Source organism: Esox lucius, chromosome 17 (genome assembly GCF_011004845.1).
Source record: "Esox lucius isolate fEsoLuc1 chromosome 17, fEsoLuc1.pri, whole genome shotgun sequence".
In the NCBI taxonomy this organism is placed as follows: domain Eukaryota; kingdom Metazoa; phylum Chordata; class Actinopteri; order Esociformes; family Esocidae; genus Esox; species Esox lucius.
Window position 1 is genome coordinate 39,296,451 of NC_047585.1, and position 14,911 is coordinate 39,311,361.

The 14,911-nt window shown below is 44.5% G+C and overlaps 1 protein-coding gene across 6 annotated transcripts in view; it reads right to left on the reverse strand.

Moving 5' to 3' along the window:
- Positions 1–570: 570 nt before the first annotated feature.
- dlgap4b (discs, large (Drosophila) homolog-associated protein 4b) overlaps positions 571–14,911 on the reverse strand; it is a 142,484-nt gene continuing 128,143 nt past the window's right edge. For 5 of the 6 annotated variants that reach the window (XM_029114325.2, XM_029114326.2, XM_029114324.2 and 2 more), the window contains 6 exons: positions 10,905–11,359; positions 8,025–8,122; positions 6,470–6,948; positions 5,254–5,345; positions 1,823–1,987; positions 571–823 (listed from right to left, as the gene is read on the reverse strand). In XM_029114325.2, coding sequence (XP_028970158.2) covers positions 587–823; positions 1,823–1,987; positions 5,254–5,345; positions 6,470–6,948; positions 8,025–8,122; positions 10,905–11,359 — 1,526 coding nt within the window. In that variant the 3' untranslated portion in view covers positions 571–586. Of the gene's footprint in view, positions 824–1,785; positions 1,988–5,253; positions 5,346–6,469; positions 6,949–8,024; positions 8,123–10,904; positions 11,360–14,911 lie in introns of all 6 variants that reach the window. The other variant, XM_029114327.2, reaches the window with a different exon arrangement.

Here is a 14,911-nt window from a genome sequence, read left to right on the forward strand (position 1 = left end):
CCAACTAAACACAAACACACCAGGAAGACATTGTTAGCAGAGAGTTTAAAGCGAGTGTGCACGTGTGCTTCTCAGAGTCAATGTGTGTGTGTGTGTGTGTGTGTGTGTTTGACCACAAGGTGTGATTGTGCAAACTATGGGTTTTGGCCAAGGCATGGGAGAGGGAGGGGCATCGGAAAGAACAATTGCCTACTCTGTCTGCTTATTAGATCTCTCATAGCCAAGATACAGGTACATCTAAAACAGTCTTGATACAGTTTCTTTAGGAGATAATAATATAATCAATAACAATTTTCATAATTAATATTAAAGAGCAGTAATGATAGTAACAAAGTTTGTGTTTGAGGTGATCACACGGCGGCCGAGCGAGTGGGGGGCGGGGGACAGAGTTGCCCACAGTCTTTATCTTCACATCTCTCCCTCCCAATTCATCTGGACTTGGTGGAACCAGGAGCAGCCTATCCTGTGTGTGTGATCGGTGACATGACCCCAAACCCCCCCCCCCCCCCCCCCACTACCTCCACCCATCTCAAAGCACCCCCCCTCCCTCCCTCCCTCCCCCCCACTCTCTCTCTCTCTCTCTCCCTCAGAGGCGTGTCTGGGCCTCGGGGACGTAGATCTCGATACTGTCGGCACTCTCCGTGGCGGAGTTCTGCCGGACCGAGGCAGCCCTCTTGGCGGCCAGCAGGCGTTTGCGGGCCTCCGTCCGCTGCTTCTCCGCTGAGGAGGTGGAAGAGACGGAGTCCGCGCTCTTCTCACGGCCCAGCGCTGGCCTCCCCTTACCGGGCTTCTTTGGCACTGGAGGGGGCTCTTTCTGGTCCTCCTGGTGGTGGGGGCCCCCGCAATGGACGGAGTCAACCACAAGGGGGCAGAAGAGATGGAGGGGGGTCGGGGTGTAGGGCGAGAGATGAGAGGTGAGAGGTGAGAGGATGCAAGGCATTGTGGGTGTTGGAAGAAAACCTTATAACTCTGTTCAAAAGATTAAAAGTCAATTTTAAAAATACTTCAGGACCGATGAAAAAGTATTCGATATATAACTTCTGAGGTATTGTGTGATTTACTATCTTACATGGTTGATTTGGTCTTTGTTTTTATTATAAGCTTCAGTTTTGGAGATGCAAGGTTTTCTGCCAAAAACAACAAAGCGACAGAGGACACAAAGGTTGTAAAAAAAACAAAAAAAAAACAACATTTAGAGTTTCATTTGGCAGATTTCGGTCTTTTGACAGTGACACTAAGTGTGCTGATGCTTTTAACAGGACATACATAATGGTTGACATAATGCAACAAACCATGTTGAGTGTCAACACCTCGTTGAAGTAGACGCTAAATTAACAATAGGGTGAGGACACAAGACAGCAACCCTATTTGAACTGTACACCATAAAAGTGCCGCAATATTGACAATAAGTTGACAAATATTGAGGTTGACGTGACCTACAGTTCAAATGCAGCAAGGACAAGTCACACTAAATGTAACATCACGGCGAGACGCAGTGTAACGGAGCGGCAGAAACTTTTACCGTTGCCATGCTTGAGACTTCCGAACAGGATATTTACTGCGACATGCATGCTCAAAGGAGGGTCTCAAAAGCGCGGACACTGATAAACAAACTGCCCCTTTTGAGAGTGAACGTCATGCATGTTTGAAGGAAGCGGTCTTCTCTCTGGCCCCTTAGCATCGGCTGGGATCCCCCTTTTAGTGTTCACCTCACACCAAGGGGGGGGGGTCAAGAGAGGGGAGGCGGGGAGGGAGGAGAGAGGCCGGTTACGGCGGCTTTCCTACCCCAGCCTGGGCACAGGGCTGCAGGGGTTGGAAGTACCTTCCGATCAGGGGGGGAGTGGAGCATGGGGCCGGTCTGCCAATCGTTTGACTTGAGGTGGTAGAGCTCGTCGAACTTCAGGCTGATGTCCTCGATGGACAGCTGCAGGAGGTCCCAGAAGCCGGCCAGGTCAGGGGCTGTGGGCCGAGGATTGGCATTCACATTCTGAAAAGGATGAGGGGGAAGGAAGGATGTGGGAAAAGGGGGAAGAAAAGAGTGTAGAAAAAGGATTTAAGAATTGAGGGATTCAGAGGAGATTCAAAATTAAATAATTCAGTCTGGCTTTGTCCCCATTTTGGCACTAGAGGGAGCTGTCCTACAACACAATAAGTTTAATTTAATTCAGGCCTTTCAGCTGACACTTACCCAGAGCAACTCATATGAGCAATACTCTTACTGTTATCTGGAGAAGTTCGATTCATGCACCCTGCATCTTTGTTTTGTAGACTAAGAATGGGTTTACAATTTACATAATCTAATTCATAAAAAATAGTTAGAAACATAAGAAATACAAACAAATGTGATTCTGTGTAAAATTAACTTTCAATATGCTGGTATTTGACTGGCCAAGAAACACAGCCTTAAAAGTTAACAACACTCTCATTAGAATTACACACAAACTACAACTTAAAAATAAATTAAAAGGGAGGGACGGGTGGCTTTAAGCTTGTAAACGCAGTCAAAAGAGATGTGTTAGGTTGGTCATGGCCGGTCAGGAGCGGACGCAACGACCCCAGTTCTACGGCCAGGCAGTGACCCAGCCTGCTGCGCCACTCAGGGGCCCAGAAGGTCTCGCCGACTCACACTCCCTATCCTCCACCAGGCGGTTGTTTGTTATGGTCGGACTGGCTTGTGTTCCTTGCCAACACTGCGTCTTTGCAGCTGCAAGTAGACTGGGTTCAAAGCATCTATCCAAAAATATTTCTGGCTCAACTCACTGCCATGTTTTTAAAATGTTAATTCAGCTGTCAAGGTCTTTTAGATGAAAGATCGTTCTCTTTGATTGAAATAAAATGAGACAAAAGATGGTAGAACTAGCATGAAACAGACAAAACGCTCCCCAGCTAGAAATCACACAAATGTGGTGTCTGTTTTATATATAAAGAATAAAAGTGTATTTACTTATGAATGGACCAATTCTGGAGCTTTTTTATAGACCCATTATATATCAGCATTCAAGGTTTCACCCCCCTACCCTGCGCTCACACCCCTCCCCTGTATTCTTTACATATTAACATGTATTAACATACTTTTTAACTTTTTGAACGTATGTAGGATTTTACCCTGATGCGTTTTTTTTTTGTTCTCCTCTGCCTGTCCAGGACTAGTAGACATTTTATTGGATTTAAGTGCATCCAATTATTTGATTTAAGTGCATTGGCTATTTTCCCAAGCCCCAAAACACATTGGCTCCACAATGCTTCTAGCATACAGAGCATATCATTCCCTCTTCATTATGTCTGAGCCACCCCAAAACATTTTGCCATTGAGCATCAACACTATGTTTATTAGAAGATCTAGGAATCACATAAAAAAAACATGAAATCACTCATCAAGCTTTATAATTGATCACAGTCAGCATTATTGTTTTCTATTTTCGTTGTTATACCATGTTCTTGTTAATCTGACTTTCATTAAAAACACATCACAGCTGTAGGCCTATATATTACAGCCTTGTTGTGTTGTTTTTTCCTCCATCCTTGCCTTGACGCCACATTATCTTATCTCCATCTCGACTTCCTTCAGCTGTAGGCTACTTGGCTATGCTACTTGTGCTCATCCAGCATCTTCAGGTTCATATATTTATATTGCTGGTGACTTAAATATGTTCATTGTATATTTTTACACTGTATACTGCATATAAAAAGTTGGGGACAGTAGCCTACATTCCCTAATCTAATCGGCTTTTCACCAGTCATCTTTGTCTTTTGACCTCTATTGAAAAACATCTGTGATTCGACTAGACGTAATTTGAAACGTTAACAAATGTTATATGTTATTTGGGTTGGCTGTAGTTTAGGCGTTATTTTGACATGCCCTTGTGTAAAAGAAAACTTGGATCCACTTGTTTCTCCGACGTTACTCACCTCCGTGACGTCAGGACTGGTAAGGTCCTGTATGAAAGGTTGCCAAACCATCGACAGTAAAACTAATGAACACACTATATCTTCTATACAACCCTATCTGTAAATTGACCTGCCCATTGAAAAAAGACCAATTGGGGGGGAAACCCACCCATCTGGCAACACTGCCGATATGAAAAAAGTTTGCTCCTATGGTCACATCACTGCAGTATATCGCTGGCTGGCTATTTAGCATATAAGCACAAAATTACGTTTCATCATGCCCACACACAAAGACGGTGCGTGATTTTGGGAAGGCAGCCGCCTTTGAATTTAATATGCAGGAAAATCCCTGGCATTGCACAGCACTTAACAATTAATCACCAGCCGTTCACCAAACGTTCACCACACAACCTTGCAAAAATGTAGTTCAACAAAACGTCTGCATCCAGACTCGTATATTAAAAGACTCATTGAACACAAACGACACACCATCGACACGCATACTGAGATTTACGACGAGTAAAACCTGCATCAGCAACCATATCTTGTCGTTGCTCTGCCATGACAGGTACTAGTCTACCCTTAACTAGAGAGGACACAATACACTCCGAAAAGCCAGACATCGCAATTCCACTGAGAACAACGGTGTGAGTAAGCTACCAACAAACTGCAGTCGCTTGCAGACGGCCCTCCCGAGGTCTGGACTGAGATCGGCCCAGTGATGTGATCGGTCCTGTCATTATGGTAAAAACCCAGGTCTGGAGGAAGCCTCATGAAAACACTGCTCCAATTAGACCTCACTGGACGTCACCAGTCGTCCGTAAGATAGTCAGACTAAGCTCTGCAGTGTCTTGTGGTTTGTCTGCATTTGTCTAGAGGTGTGTGTAAAGGACACTTATGATTAGTTCTGTTTTGGCATGTGTGGTCGGGGGCGCGTGTTTTGTTCATTTTGTTTAGTCTGAAATGCCGTGTTGATGGTTTGCATGACATTGTTTGTTCTAGTAATGTGATGTTGAGGTAGTGCGGTTTTATCTAGTGATGACCTGTTGCTGTGGTTAAATAACCCTTGTCTAGTAATGTGACGTTGTGTCTGGATAGTAATATGAATGTTGGTCTGGGGTAGTAATGTGATGTTTTGTTAAGGTAGTGATGTAATGTTGGGGTAGTAATGTAATGTTGGGGTAGTAATGTGATGTTTTGTTAGGGTAGAAATGTAATGTTGGGGAAGTAATGTAATGTTGGGGTAGTAATGTGATGTTTTGTTAGGGTTGTAATGTAATGTTGGGGAAGTGATGTAATGTTTTGTTAGGGTTGTAATGTAATGTTGGGGAAGTAATGTAATGTTTGTGCAGGGCTGATACTTACCAAGTTTTGTTCACACAGTCCTCTGAACTGCTCAAATTTCTTGGTTATCAGGAGCTGAGCACTGCCTACTGCACTGCGGACCTTCCCCAACACTGCAGATAAAAGTGAGCACACACACACGTGCACACACGCACGCACACACACGCGCACACACACACACAGTCAATGGTGCATCTCTAAAGTCTATGGTTGTTCCACGTAGGAAGAAAACCAGAGTCTCTTCACACAGTAACTGATGTGTAATAGGTCTTCCTGTACATCCATATCAGCACCCTCATAGAAACTCATAGAAAGCCAAACAGTGTTCTGATATGTACTGAAAGAGTCAATCTCCTCTGGTGCAAAGACTACACACCTCAAGGTCAGTAGTTCCAACAGGAACTTATAACTGTAGGCATCCCGAGAGACGAGACGTGGTTGTCTCTGCACCATTTGCCCCCTCTGTACAACTGAACTGAAAGCCAGACCGCTTACAAGGAAACCCGTGAGCAGGAAGCATTTGTCACAGAAGGAGACACAAGGAGATTTGAGAGGGATAACAATCCCAGCTGGGTTCAAACTAACATGGTCAGCCTAGCAAAACACCCTGGCCTCTTCCCTAAAATTAACCCACGCAAATGTGGGCTGTCTGCGCTAGAGGTGTACACTAAGGCCTTGTCAGAGTAACTCCGTGGGGAGGCAACACAAGAGGATTACGTTGTAATGGACAGTTGTATCCCATTAAAAGGCAGCCGTCTAAGCCTCGACGGATATTTCAGAAGGCTTCAACACTTCAGTCTGCAGATCCAGTGAAACTAGGACAAACTGCATGTTGCTGATACAGCTGATACTGACATGCTATGGCAATGATGTTAGGGTGTTTACTTGGTCTGGCAGTAATCCGATTCTATGTGGATTCTGAGCAGCCAGTGGGAGAAAAGCACACTGTACATTCTTACATTGACATTTTAGTCACTCAGCAGACACTCTTACCCAGAGCAACTTACAATCAGTACATTCATTTGAACACAGTCACATGACTACCTAACGCAGGCCAACATTTAATTTGCTTGTCCTTGGTTTGGTCAAGAGTTTCTCGTACAATGTGTTTGCCTCACTAAGATTTTGTGCGCGTGTGTATGTGATGTGTGTGTCTCGGAGTCTTATGGTGGATCACTAGCCAGGCTCTGAGGTCCAGTCAGAATGGCTCCTTCCCTCAGTTCGGTCTCTTCCTTACCCTCCTCTGACAGCTGGTTGTCTTTGGTCTCCTGCTCCATCTGTCGGCACCAGCCCTCCATGCGGCCCGTCTCAGCCTGCAGCAGCTTCAGGAACCAGTGGCCGTCCGGCCGGCAAGCGGGTCCCGAAGGGGCTCCCGCATTTGGGTGACCGCCGACCCCGTTCCCGGTCCCCGTCTCAAGCCAGGGGTCTGGAGGGGGCAGGGACGAGGGGTCCAGGGCCGGGTCCAGACTCTCGGAGAAGGAGTCGGAGGAGGAGCGTGTGGTGGAGCGCTTGAGGATCTGGCGCAGCAGCGGTGGCGGCGACGTGCCCGTGCTGGCGGTGGGCGGGGCACCGCGCAGGGGAGAGTCCACGGATTGGCAGGCGCTGTTGACCATGCTCTTCTTCTCAGGGGCGGGCTTGGTGCTGGAGGTGACCGGGCCGTCCTGCGTGTCTGAGTCTGTGTCCTGTCTGGAGGCCATGCTGATGGAGTGACCGGGCCTGAGAGAAACAGTTGACCCGGGAAAAAGTGGTAAGTGCCCCTTTAATAACCACGGCAAGTACGGACAAAACATGAAGACACTGTGACAGATATTATTATCCAGTACGGGTTTGTGTAAACCTGGAGAACCAGAATGCACGGTAACACCAAAGCCAAACCAAACCAAAGTGTTGTAACTGAGAAGACCGTTACAGTTGTCACTCTGTTTTGTAAAAGCCTAAAGGAATAAAAATGATCAATCCAAAACAATATTCTCAATGGAAGACACTACATACTGGGCTGCTCAATGGACATGGACCCAAATAGCTGGGCCTTGTCCACATCATGGGCTGCAGTGGATTCCGTTGATACACAACATGACCTAGATTCACTGAACTTTGTTTGACCCTGGCTACAATCCTGTCTCAGCTTTCATTCAGTTGATAGAACAGGAAACTCATAAGGACAAAAACACAAATGTAGAAATTAGATGAATATTTTGTCAATGATGTCAATGATTGAAATATCAGACTTAGAAGGGGTCAGGAATAAGGGAGAATATTTTGATAAATACACCTGGTGTTTCCAAAAGGGGGTATGCCTAACTATGCAGACATAAAGAAACACCAAACCCACAAGCTACGTTTGACTGAGGTAAGACAAAGCTCTGTGTTTCGACTGGCTCAGATAAAGGTAGATTAACTCCACATTCAGATGCATTCAAATTGTGAGAATACTTTTGAGTTACGACAACCAGCTGGTATTCAAAAAAACTCTGCATTCAAAGAGCGAGGACAAAAAGAGTGTGGCATTCAAAGGCTTCCTGGCGTTCAATACAATCGCGAAACTGAGCAAGCCATGGAAGACAACCAACAGCCTTCAAACGGTCCCCGTGTCCTTCATACCACTGTTGTTATGGAAACACATGCAATATAACACAGCTTATGTGGAGCTGAATTCTGGACATGTTTACATCAAAAAGATTCCCGAGGGATGAATACATTTAGGATTTGGTTTTCATTGTGCGATGCCGAAAAGATTATTTCCTCTGAGGAAATGGTTGACGCGTGACGGCTGAGGCATGAAGTGTACTTACTGCCAACTGTCGTCTGCCTGGATTCCAATCGACTGGAATCTGGCCAATGGCGGCGTTGGTGTCTGCTCTCGCTGGACTTCCTCCTGAATGCAGTCCACCTAACAGCCAATCAAAAAACAAGACTTCAGTCAACGAAAGGCTTTGTCATCTACAAAAGGAGGAAAATCTGATTTCTCCCAGGTTGTCTGGTCATGAAAGAAATATACCCCCCTGGAAAGTTGTCTTCTCTTACATATACATGCAATATTTACTGTAATACTATTGACAAAGGTAACCTCATTAATTACACCGAAAAATTCTACTTTGCAATAATTTATTCATCAAAAATCTACGGTAATGGAATTAGTGAGGAAGAAGTCAGTGCACCCATAGCTTCTATAGCTGATGTTGCCCCCTTTGGCTGAAATAAGTTAATGTTACCATTTCTGGTAACTGCCTATCAGTCTCTTACATCGACAGGAAGACATTTTTGTCCAGTCTTTTTTTTACGTCATGTTCAAGGTCTTTTTTACATGCATTTAGATAAGATTGAAATCTGGGCGTTGACTCAGACATTTAATAGTCGTTCTATTTTAGCATTGCTAGTGTTTTTTGGAAGTTTGTTCTGTTTGTTCTGTTGCAACAGAACGTTCAGCTTCAGCTTTTTTGACTTTATACTGACTTTATAAGAGCAGAGGCTTCTTCCTTCCTGACCTCCCAGCTAATGTTAACAGTCTTAGTCTGACAGTTGACTCATGTACTTTAAAATTGATTGTGGCAAGAAAGGCCTTCAGATCTCTCGATGTTGCTCTACATACTGTGATGAACATCCTTCAGTCAGCTCTTGGTAGGAATTTAGTGGGACGACCCGTTAAGATTTTTTGGGATTTGTAGATGAACTGTAGGACAGTGGAACGGTGTACCTCGAATTGCTCGGGAACAGCTTTTTAACCTAGCAAACTGATAGGCATCAATAATGCTTCTGAGGGCCTCAGAGAGGACTTTTGATTTTGGTGTGGTGTATTACCAAACCCTCATACGGTAAAGACCAAACCAGACCAAATTTAGTAATCTTTATGGAATGCTGGTTTGTTAGAAAGTGTTACCTTTATCAATGAATTGGGTTGGAAGTGAGCTCAGACTTCCATGTGTCCAAATAAGTAAAAAATAAAATAAATATATATAAAAAAATTACAAAATAAAACCTTTCCAGGGAGTGTACTTACATTTTCACATGACTCTGTTTTCTGCAGATCGGTTGCGCATCTCATAAGCTTGCTAAGTTAATTCAGTATGGATCTTGAAACACCTCTCCAGGCATTGAAAAATTTGCAACAAGCACCTGAAAAATGCATGACCCGTCTCATCCCTAAACACTAAAAAGAAACATTTAATAATAAAATGAAACCATAATGTTTGCCCCAGGCAAGGATGAATAGTAGTCTTTTTTCAAGGATGAGTATTATGTTTTTTTTTTTATTTAGCAGATAAAAATTGTTTAAAAAATGAAATTCAGTGAGCCTCACACAAGCATTAAGCTTAAGAAACATCCTGCATCAGAACAGTCAAGTACAGGGGTTCATTATTTTTTAACATAATTAATGGTTAGTTTACCCTCCCAAAAATATTAGGAGAGGGTACATTTTTTGACAGACTGAGAAATTGCTAAATCAGAGATTATAGTTACATGAGCGCTTCACCATTGTATTTTTTATACTGTTTTCAATGATACAATAGCAAGTCACAAACACACCACCTCTCTTTCAACCAGGCAATGCTAAAAAATAGTGCCATGCTTTTGCACCAGTGTTCACCCCAAAAAGTTATAAACATAATGTTAATGACAACAATGTAGAAATTCTGACTACACGGTCACACTGCATAATCAATAAGGAAAAACAAAAGACAACACAATAATGTCACTGAATTTTATAGTGTTCCCATTCCATAATTTCAATGACAGTACCATAACATCAACGACAAAACCCATAATGGCATAGCATACCAACACAGGCAATTCCCTGAAAACCCCATAACGTCAGTGACAACACCATAATGCCAATAACCACACCATAATGTCAAAGACAACATCATAACATCAATTGAAACACCATGACGTCACTGACCACACCATGACGTCACTGACAACACCATAACGTCACTGACAACACCATAACGTCAATAACAACACCATAACGTCACTGAAAACACCATAACGTCACTGAAAACACCATAACGTCATTGACAGCACCATAACTTCACTGAAAACACCATTACCTGAATATAAAACACAATATCAGTGACAACACAATAAGGCCTGTAACTATAACATATTCCTTGCCTTGCCAGAGAACAATTTTAGTTTTTTTTTGCACAATTTGAAAATGGAGAAAAAAAAACGTGTCCTTGAGATTGGGTAAGCGGTGCAGAAGGTTTAGGTGGCAACGTTGCTCATGCAAAGTCAATCAGTTTCTTCAAGCGCTAGCGGCGCAGCAGTGTTGTCACTTTAATCTGCACGTTTTTAATTTTTTTATTTACATTTCTCATCCATCTCCCCCACCTGTCTGTCTAACTATAACATGGTTGTCCCCCGATCTGTCTTTCTAACTATAACATGGTTGACCCCCACCTGTCTGTCTAACTATAACATGGTTGACCCCCACCTGTCTGTCTAACTATAACATGGTTGACCCCCACCTGTCTGTCTAACTATAACATGGTTGACCCCCACCTGTCTGTCTAACTATAACATGGTTGACCCCCACCTGTCTGTCTAACTATAACATGGTTGACCCCCACCTGTCTGTCTAACTATAACATGGCTGACCCCCACCTGTCTGTCTAACTATAACATGGTTGACCCCCACCTGTCTGTCTAACTATAACATGGTTGACCCCCACCTGTATGCCTATGGACGAAAGCTTCCTCCGGGGAACAATCTCAGCTCGGGGCTCTTCAGCCGTCAGGCTCCCCCTGTTGGTGGCCGTCGTCCTCGGAGGTTCACGCTGGAACGAGTCGTTCGTATCAGTACCTGTGGCGGCGTGGTGGACGGCGGCGGCGTTGACGAAGTTTTCCCGGGGGGTGGCGACAGGCGTGGGGATGGGCCGGGGGACTCCGCGGGCCAGGCTGTTGGCCCGGGTGCTGTCCAGGCTGTCGGAGGAGTTGCTCTGGGCCTGGCTGGACTGGCTGGTGATGGTCTCGCTGCGGCGGTCCCGCTCAGAATGCTGGTCCAGGTATGTGTCCTGGGCTGACTCGGTGCTGCTCTGGATGGTCACTGAGATGTAGGGCTTGGAGGTGGTGCGGGGAGGCACGGGGGGAGGAGCCGGCTTCTTACAGGTGGTGATGCACGTGGAGACTGGGGAGGGGTGGGAAAGGGGCAGAGAGTTAAGGATTAAAGAGTCTTCATTGACTAATGACAGTAAAGGCTGGGTCCACACATCACTGAGTATGCGGAGGGGAGATAGGGTGGGTGACAAAGACAGACGCAGTTTTCTGATCGCCGCATCCCGACACAAAATTACAGGGGTAGTTCATGACAGGAATATACACGTTGGTTTAGCTTCCCTGGCATTATTTCAAAATGGTAGTATTTTAGCATTTGTGGCACGAGTCCTATCCAGGTCCATAAGCCGGTGTTAGCATTTTTCACCCATCATATCCAAATCATCCAATTGTATTTAAAATGTATTGTGAAGGTCAACAGATGCCTGTGGAGACTGGTTCAATATAACATGCATACAATTATATCTGTACCGTCATTATGTGGCCAAAATGCTAGCATTTGGAAACAGTACCAGAAAACTAAACCAAAGCATGGATTTCTATCAAACCTTTTCCATAGACACCAATGTGCCCTTTTGTTATTTGGGTGAACTATCCCTTTAACAAGAAATAAAAACATCAGGAGAAGATTGTATAATCCACCTTTAATACATCTCCAAGAAGAAATAATGCTACACAATAAACAAAATGCAGACTACATTAGCTCAAAGGTGAAACAGGCAAAGTTACAAAAATGTCTCCTTCAAAGCAAAAATAACACTGAGGCACACTGAACATATGGAACATACCGTGTGCATTCTGTCCACAGTTGGTTAGCACGAGTCGTAGGCGTCCAATTGTAAATCAGCAAAAAAAAAAACAATATTGAGCTGTCTAATGGAATTCTGTGTGAACAGGGAGTACACGGATAAGACCCCCCTATGACTCTCGCTGGTAGAGCGTTACAGACTTTTACCACAGCTATGTGAAGAAGCCAATTCATTCACATAACTGCTCCAACCCTTGGGCTTGACAATCCAAGTCCCATGCTCTGGAGAGTGAGAGAGAGAGAGGGAGAGAGGGATGGATGGAGAGAGAGGGACAAGGGGGGGGGGGTAAAGCCACTCCCCCAGCTGGAGAGAAGGAGGGCGTTTTGGTGCCACCTTTTCTGCTACATCAGCACTGCTAACGGCAAAGGCCAAGTCTACAGAATGTGCAGTGTACATCTATGGGGACACACTGAGTGGAAAACACTAAGCTAGCAGTAACATGCATCCACGAATACTATAAATAAATCACAGAAAGGACAAGGAACCCACCCCGTTAAAAGAAATGTCGCTTCCGCTTTCCCTACGGGAACCCCACTACCACGGCCTCGGTGTGCACCGTGCGGCCTCATTTCAGCGTGACGAATGGCCTCCTACGTCCTGTACGTAGTCTGTGTCGGTGCGTGAATCACGCACCCGGGACCCGGGAGGCACAGGGACAGTGTCACAAGTGAAGTGCAGCCACTCAGTTAAGCCAGATGAAATGGGACTTGATAATGCAGACAACCGGGAGGGGCAACACAATGGCCACCCTGAAATACAGACGCCCTCTCTCAGCCTGTCATCCGCAACCCTGACACTTACCGTCGGGCCAGAGAACAATGGTTGCTTTATTCCAAGCTCCAAGCCGGAGCACAATGAGCTAAAATGGTCCCTCTGTGCTGAATTCACTGATACACATTGTGTACAGTGGAAATTCTTCTCGGCCCTTCATTGGCTGGGATCAAAAGGTGAAATTGATCCAAAGTTGCCCAACGAACTGACCAAAACAACCAAAGAGTCATATTATCACTGTTGGCTTGTTACATTCTGTACTGACTGTAAATGACAGTATGATTTAGGAAAAAGTGATTTAAAAGTGATTTAGGAGTGGTTTGCTAATCAATTCTTCCTCATCCTCCACAGACTACTGGGGGGGGGGGGTGTATGAGTTGCCTTTAGAAAAAGGCAACGGTTGCTTTGTGTTCTCTGCAGTGAAAACTTTATTTGACACTTAAAGCGGGCTGTAGTTGACATCGTTTTTAGAGCCAATAGGAACGAGCAGTGAGCAGGATCTCAAGCCAGAGTGGCGGTCAGGAATTACATTGTAAACATTCCGAGTCATCTGAAATAAAGACGTAGCATTTGTTCCGTAGCATGAGAATCAGTGCCAGGACAGAATCTAGACTGGAGAGGAAATTACAGGATAGACAAACAGCAACAAAGAATGCCAAACAGATTTTGGCCTAGAATCGTTCTCCAGGCGACACTGTGGTGGGCATATTTTGAGTGCGCTGCCTTTGTCGGAGGTCCTCTCTCTCACAAAAAACACCAGTGTTTGTCCTAGCCCAAATAATGGCTTTGACACAACTTTGCTTCCTTCATTTCCACTCCTTATGGAGCCTGGAGCAGGGTGAGAGCATGGACATGCAGCGGGCCTTTTGGAGGAGGGTAAACAGGGACATGTGACTTCTGTTTAACGGTGGTTTGTCAAAGCTCTGAGTGTATGGAAGGAAAAATGTCCAAAGAAATGTAACCAACGTGTGTGCTGAAGTCGCACAAGACAATAGATTTGGTCTGCTTTCCAATACTGGAAAGCATCTGTATAGTATTTGCAGAAACCGAGGTGATTTACCAAATATATCACCCGCGGCCTTGTGTAAGACAACTAAGACAGCTCTTATCAATAGCCCTTAAACGTAAACTCCTACGAGGCACGTCTTTCCTTTGAAATGCATTTTAAACCATGGTATTGCTGTGTTAGTAATGTGTCTACTTGAAATCTGAGCCACTCTGCAGTTTAATACCAAGAATAAACATGTGAGAGAGCTCAGAGGCAAACACGCCAAACAAAAGGTCTGTTGTGTGGTTTGATCCGTAGACCTTGATCCATAGACAGCTTATAGCTTCAGCTTCTGTGTGCGCTGCGGCCTCACCTGATGGTATACTGAAGCAGGCTTACTCGCCAAGCCGGCAAAGGCTAAAAGAGCAAGATGGGGAATGCAACAACAAAAACCCAAATGTTTGAAATTGAAAGGTTTCACATTGACAATAAACCTGCATACCAGCATGACGGGTTGAGCACTGACTGAAGAATTCTCTTCTGAAATCATTGACTCTCCTCAATCCATCATAATGAGCAACAACTCCGTAACCATTTGCTCATCTCTCTCCTCGCATATTTTGAAAGTTGCCACACCTGACACGTACTGTATTCGGTTCGAACAGTGCAACGACATTATTTCCCAGAACAAAAGTGCATTTGAACTACACAAAAAAACACAAACGCAACAACAAACACAATGATAGCAAACAACAACAAAAACAACATAACTGGAAAGCTAGTGAAAGGAGATGAATTCCCCTTTGCAGTGTAGTCATCCATCACTTCATCCATTGTCACAATGACATATTTTTAATATTATTAATATCACAGCTTCCAGGGCATCTAAGTAATAAATCATACCTATTCCTACACGTCATCTGCTTCAAATTATAAACCTAAACCTAATATTAAACGGAGGCCAAAAAGCTACTTTGGTTTTAGGGGTCAATGACCTGATATGTTTATTTACTGGACCGAAGAATACAATGCCTAGTAAGTACATGTAGAATGAAGA